Source organism: Stigmatopora nigra, chromosome 21, assembly GCF_051989575.1.
Source record: "Stigmatopora nigra isolate UIUO_SnigA chromosome 21, RoL_Snig_1.1, whole genome shotgun sequence".
Lineage (NCBI taxonomy): Eukaryota > Metazoa > Chordata > Actinopteri > Syngnathiformes > Syngnathidae > Stigmatopora > Stigmatopora nigra.
Window position 1 is genome coordinate 2,217,555 of NC_135528.1, and position 7,446 is coordinate 2,225,000.

At 36.4% G+C, this 7,446-nt stretch overlaps 1 protein-coding gene across 1 annotated transcript in view; it reads left to right on the plus strand.

The window, feature by feature from the left end:
* The window catches only part of ext1b (exostosin glycosyltransferase 1b), an 85,922-nt gene that overhangs the window by 53,537 nt on the left and 24,939 nt on the right, over window positions 1–7,446 (plus strand). The window contains exons 3-4 of the mRNA XM_077742986.1: window positions 3,340–3,433; window positions 6,807–6,914. Coding sequence (XP_077599112.1) covers window positions 3,340–3,433; window positions 6,807–6,914 — 202 coding nt within the window. The remainder of the gene's footprint in view (window positions 1–3,339; window positions 3,434–6,806; window positions 6,915–7,446) is intronic.

Sequence of the window (7,446 nt, forward strand, 5' to 3'; positions counted from 1 at the left end):
TTCGTTGCTTTGTAGCCCTTAAAATAATAACAACATCCAAAAAAAAAGTATTTTTCCACCTGATTCCGATCTTCTAAAAATGTTGTCAATCATGTGATAGGATTGGAAACTTCTGTGATTGGTTGCGAAGAGCTTCATGATATCCTTCCTGTTGTGACGGAAGTAAAATTCCGTCACACGCAGGTTGTCCAATTCCCCAAAAAAGCTTAAGTTTTATTTTTGTTGGTAGACACAGTTGCATTCGCTTAAATTGTCTTTGCTGAGAAGAGAAAGTCAAGCTGCAAAGCTTTCCCTTGTTCACGCTGATTGTGTGACAGTAACTGTCAAATTATACAAAGGTGCATTGTTATCGCTGTCATGTCCACAACTTTCATTAGTGTTAAAGAATAGATGACAATTTCTGGTGAGCCATTGCTATTGTATGTTGCCCACCTGTCTGGGTGACCTAAGTTTTTTAATCACATTTACATATCGTTGAATGACTGCCATGCATCTGCGAATGGAGATTATCGGCCTGTAAGATTCAATTTGTATTGATTCATGCCTAAAGAGTCCCTGCTTTTTCTTCACTTAATCCTTCACTAAAACCACTGAATTGAATTAATCATGGTGTTTAAAAACAAGTCATGCATTCATTGTTTTGATGTTGCAGCTGGAAAATCAAGCTAAATTGATTGCTTTACTATGATTTTTCAATCTGATCACTCACAGGAAATTAGGATAGAAGGCAATTTAGTTGGTCCTCTGATCCTTTACTACAATACTATAACAGCACTCGTGCTCTTTCAGTAAGACTCTGGATGTCTTCGGGATTTTTATTAATTTGGCCGGAAATTTGTGCAATAATTCATAGCAATGATGTGTGATGGACTAGTGGTTCTTTTGAAGCAACTCACACCAATCAAATTGTTTCTTTTTTTCCATGTCTTGCATGCATCTGATTAAGACATGTCTTATATTTTGGCTATATGGTGTACTAGTTGATATTCCACGACTCGACAAGGAAACCCAATACTGTCCAGTTATGGAACTAAAGATGGAATTGTAGCAAAATATTGCTCGTGCATTAATGACAAAAAATGCCTTTCCTATTTGTGATGAAAGCAGCAACCAAAAGAATTTTTGTTCCTAAACATTTTCCTGGCTTTGGTGTGCCAAGAAGGTGGTAATAGGCATGGTTCAAAAGATTTGATAAGGCTGCCTTGTTACTTACTCCATAGTAGCCACCCTTAGAAGCTTCAAAACATTCTTCTCATTGGCTGACTTACAGAGACTGTCTTGCAAACTTCCCTTATAATTCCATTTCAACCTCCACACACAAAAAAAATCTATTTTACCATGATTTCAACATGGAACATCGTTTTGAGCAAACCAGTAGGAAAAAGTTCTGAGACAGATGGCATGTTGATGGACGCATCCGTATACTCAGTGGGCGAGCTAAGCCTGGAGCAGATGACCTATCGAGACATCTGTGAAGAGCCAGTATCATTTCGACATTGACTAATATTTTATTTTTTAAAACCTGCATAGTATGAAGCATTCATTTTTATTTTCCCTTGAATGTCTTCAGTTTGAATTGTTGCTCCTATTTAATGAGAATTTACTTTTTTTTTAAATGCTACTTGACATTTTAAATGGTCAGTTCACATAGTTAAGGTTTTTTTATCCTTGGGAATGGCAGTTGCAAGGAACCAGACTATTATGGGTGAAGCATATACTAGAAAACAAACCATGTTCCACTCTACGAGGCTTTCTACCATTTATTCAATTTCTGAACCACTTATCCTCACAAGGGTTGCTGGGGTTGCTGGAACCTATTCCAGCTAACAATGGGAACCAGGCAGGAGTCCACCCTGAATCGGTGACCAGACAATTAGAGTAGAACTTTATTTTATTCCATATTCGGGAAATGTCTTTGTTGCAGTGGCAAGACAGACAAGACATAGTAGACCTAGGTAAAAAAAAAAATCACATGGCACAAGTAGACGGACAAGCATTCGCGCTTACACTCATAACTAGAGGCAATTTAGATGGTTCAACAGGCCTACTATTCATGTTTTTGGGGGGAACTCAAGTACCCGGATAAAACGCGTGCAAACTCCACAGAGTGAGGAACCACTTGAGATCGAAACCTTAAACCGAGAATTTTGAAACTGATGACCTTTTGACCATATAAAATGATTTTACAGTTTCAAAATGTTATTTGTATGGATCAATAGGAACATATGAGCCAGTACATAGTGCTGTTTTGCCTTCTCACTCATTGAGATGCACCCGCAAACACACATTTTCAAACACATTGAGCCAGCTGTGTGGTGGAAGCAGGTGTCACTCTCAGCTCATTACCCCTGGCAGGGCTGATCACCCTGTTTGGTGAGCAATAAGACACACCTCGCTGGATAGAGAAGAGGGTGAGGGTGGGGAGGAGCACTTTCCCTGGTTTTTGAGATAGAGGGATTGAGCAATGCGACAGGAGGTGCATGCGGAGGTGGAAATGAACGTGTTGTTGTGAGATATGAAAAGAAGTATTATGAGTAAAATAAATGGGGAACAGCAGAATGGAGGCGGGAAGCTTTATTCCAAAAGGATGAAACATTAATTATGTCCAATTTGAGAGATCCTTTGCAGAAAATTGTATATATTGTCAAAAGATGAGTTGTTTTGTCTTTATTGCCATGATACTGTAAATGTAAGCTTAATATGGTTAAAGGGCAGGTGGCGTGTATATTAAAGTCTTTCATTATTTTCTACCATTTAGCTAGAGACCAATTCAGTTTGTACTATCTCTCGCTTCAAGTTAACTGGAACAGGTTCTAGTTCAACTCTTTCACAGTAATAGACAAGGCACAGATGCTTTGTTTTTACACTGACTACACAGTAATATTAAAATATTACCAGGTATAGCACTCAAACTAAGGAAAAGGAACAACAAAATTCAAGCACTATATTTAAGACTATATTTAAGACTCTATGATGGCATGAGGTGATATATATATTTTACCAAGAGAGTTTTATGAAATTCTTGTATTGAACTGAGTTGTGCTATATTTGAATGTGTTCTAGTCCCAAAATAATGTATTTGACATGGTGCCTTTCACATCATCTCTCAGACACACAATGTCAAGGGAACTTCAGATTTTATAGTTAAATTTCATCATTATTGGAGAAATAAATAACATAAAAAACAGGCTCTTGTTTGCAATCATACTTTTATAGTTTTATTATTATTTTTCTTGGTGCTTGAATCAGATTGTTTTCTATGTTTTTTTTCTCTTTTGTTTTTGTTTTTTAATATTAACATTAGACCTCACTTCACTTCTTTTTGTTGTGTCTCTGCAGGTATGACTACAAAGAAATGCTTCACAACTCCACCTTTTGCCTGGTACCCCGAGGCCGAAGGCTGGGCTCATTTCGTTTTCTCGAGGCCCTGCAGGTAAACACACTGCACGCACTCATACATTAAAACACAATTACAACCAGGAGAAAGAAAGCTGTGAATTAACACTTAGAAGTTATTTTAACAATAATTGTCCTCTTCAGTTGTTCCTCACTTGAAAACATTTTAAAGCCTGGTAATTGTTGTTTCCCCTTTGATAGCTGTGCTAATACAGATGGCAGATGCAAAAACAATGTTTTCCCTTGTTAATTATGAATTCTGCTCAATTACTGTCTTGTACAGGTTTTCCTACCCACCTCTTTAGCTATTTATAATTTGGCTAGTTTTCAAGTTTTGAGATTTCAGGAACTTGAAAAGCAACAACCTAATACTTCGGTGTTTATTTAACTTGTAATTTAGGTGTATATATAGATATATATCTATCTCTCTCTCTCTCTCTCTCTCTCTCTATATATATATATATATATATATATATATATATATATATATATATATATATATATATATATATATATATATATATATATATATATATATATATATATATATATATATATATATATATATATATATATATATATATATATATATATATATATATATATATATATATATATATATATATATATTTTTTTTTTTTTTTTTTTTTTTTTTTCTTTTAATATAATATTTCCTATTATAAAAAAAGTGTAGAATCACTTCAGTTTCAGTCTCTACTTACCTCACTCTCATCTTGTATCAAATGCAAAATAGCTTATTTATTGACAATTTTCCGCGTTCCCTATTTTACTCACCGGATTCCTTGAGCCACATTTTCAAAAAGAAGGAAGAAGATTCACGGACTGTCAAGAAGGGCAGAGTAATTCCTAACAGAGGCCAGCTGTGCATGTGTGTGTGTGTGTTTGTTTGAGCACGTCAAGGAGACCGCCAAAAGAGCCTGAGGGCCAGCTGCGGTCAAGCTGACACCTTTATGACCCAGGACGAACAGGGCCGTCATTATGACCGACTCGTGTGCACAAATGCACAAGCATGCACACACGCCAGCTGTTTCAGCTACAGCCCCCACTGTCCCAGTGCCACACTGTTGCCAAGGGTCACATTCAGCCTCGTATCACCTTTAGCAATAAAAAGGAAAAAGTCAAAATATTGTTTTATTTATATTTTTGCGTTATTTTGATTCCATTTTCTTCTCGGTCTATGCTCCTGGGCTTTGAATAATTTATTTGCACACAACTGCAGTTTCCAATTTAATATGTACATGTAAACAGCAGCACTCTTTGACAGCTTTATTCAAAAGCACACCTATAAAATGTTGAAAACTCAACATCTGTCAAGATTCAAACTAGGATATTATATTTTTATTTAAATAAGGTATATATATATATCTTTCCTTCCATTTTCGCTCACTTATCGGAGGTCTCGTCACGGGGGCAAGGAGACGGACAACCATGTACACTCACACCCAAAACTAGGTTCAATTTAGTGTCCAATCAGCCTACCATGCATGTTTTTGGAATGTGGGAGGAAACTGGAGTACCCGGAGGAAACCCACCCAGGCCCAGGGAGATCATGCAAACTCCACGCAGGTGGACATGACCTGGATTTGAGCCCAGGACCCCAGAGCTGTGAATCCAATGTGCTAATCACTCGCCCCACCGGGCCACCCCCTCAGAAAATATAGTTGTTTGTAATTCAACCATTCATTTTGCATCCTTCTACTTTTACCACACAGGATGTTTTATGTAATTGAGTTGGTCTTTCTTTTAATTATATGGATGTAAAATTCCCAAAAAGTACATTTGTGACAATATTTAACCACGTTAATTCATATTCTCATATATTACCGAGGGACTAATTATGTCTATTTTTGGAAAGGCGCCCTTATATTGAACTTTCTGCTCACAATTAAAGCTTCCCAACAGGCTTTGTTTGAAAGCTGCTGAAATCTACAACAATAACCATAGGAATCGGAAGATTGATGAGGGGTCTTACTGCTTTTTTTTTTACCTGGTATCTATGCAATTAGCTGAGGCAGCTTCTATTTGTCCTAATTCAGGAAAAAATCAATATTTATACAAATCAAATTGAGTCCCCTCTCTTACCTGCCTAAAATTGGGTTTAATATTTTGCATTTATAATCTTTGCACTGTCCATGTTTAGTCATCATTCTCGTTTCCAATAGCAACACAATAGCAGTTTTCTTTCCAAACTTGCTGTGTGCTGTCTTCAGCGTAGTGCACACAACATTAATTCCCGCAAGAGAGCAAGTATCGACCCAACAACAAAACCTGGATCTGTAAACTACTGTTTGTTAACCTTATTTAAATATGGCGTTTACAGCATAGCCGCATGTTGTTATTTTTTTTGTCTGGTAAACACGGAGAATTGTTGTTTGTTTCCATATAATAATCCAAAATATAATTTAACACAAAAATCAAATCATACTGGACTATTTAACTTTCATCTATTGATCGAGAAAGTTTTAATATATAAAAGTGGTAACCAAGAGCATGTACAATACCCACCAAATATTTTCTTGCAAGGATAAATGCTGGAAAGAAAGACTAATTTACTCATGTCTCTGTAAGTTGTGTTATATGTCAAACATATATTCCACTTCTCTTCAATTGCAAATAATTTATCAAACTATTAACAACACAGCTCTCAATATGTTCTTCTTTTTTTCATAGGCAACAGCAAAATACAGTATAAATCCACCATTAAACGTGTCAAAATAACCTCACCAACAATGTCAATCAAAGCATTTATCTTATAATAAAATTGTTGAAGCGTGAAAGTAGCACACTATCATCTTTATCTTTTCCTAAATTGAGTATCTAGTATGGATGCAAGGGTAAAAAATTGGCCGGGCACTTTTGAGTGTTGTCTGGAGACCTGATTGATAACCACAGTGGACTTAGTCGCTAATAATATACACTCGTAAAGCTCAGCAAGCATTTTTGTTCAAGGAAAATGGGATAAAAAGGGACATGGTCCTGAAACCACAAAGACAAATTTTATACAGTTTCAATTTTATACATCAGAGAGATAAATCTTCCTTCTATTTTTTATCTTCTAAAAGATGTAAATAGGCATGTGTATGAAACAAAAAAAGGGGAAATACCATGTTTTGCTTTCTCTGATTTATGATAAGCGCCTTGTGCTGCATTTTATCTTTATCACAAGTCCTTAATAAAGATGTTTTATTTGCTCAAAACTCAAAATCGAGGAAAAAAATCCTGATAAACACTACGCTGTATGCGCCCGTCATCTATTCATGTAATGATTTAAAGTCCAAGCCCAGAACTGAGCTAGGCAGCTCATGTCAAGTACTAGCAGTATTCTTGTAGGCAGCGTATCCTGTCTGACCTCCCCTTTCTGACTCTGCGTGTCTGTATGTCACTGTCAGGCTGCATGCGTCCCGGTGATGCTTAGTAATGGCTGGGAGCTGCCTTTCTCCGAAATCATCAACTGGAATACGGCAGCAGTCATCGGTGACGAGAGGCTCTTGCTGCAGGTAAATCACCCGCAAGCAGTGACATAGAGAAAAACAGCAGCACTCCCACATCTCAAGTAAACCTATATACAGTATGACTTGCAAAATGCTGAACACAGTCACTTCTTCTTTAGAATTGATTGCGCTATTGTGGTTTTCTTCAAGGAGTTGTCAACCAAACTCATTTCAAAAAGTGATAGCAAGGCCTAGAAATATCACTCGTCTCACTTTTGTTGCTCCTCAGGGCAAGTAAATAGAATGAGCAAGTAGATGAAATTGCATATATTCATGAGTGGCTGAAAGTAATTATATGCCAATTAAGTGTGAAATTTTAATTAAGTGCGGAAAAATGTTGTTTGACATTGACTTTTTCAACATAAAAGAGGGCTTGTCTGATTCTAAAATGCTGTCCTTTTTGCACCAGGATTGTGTTTTAAGTTTTGAAATTGTATGTTTTAGAACTTATGGTGCTTTCAAATCTGCACTGTTTGGTCTGTGCTAAACCTAATATATAATACATTATCTGCATGTTTTGGGCTGGGGTTAGGGTTAG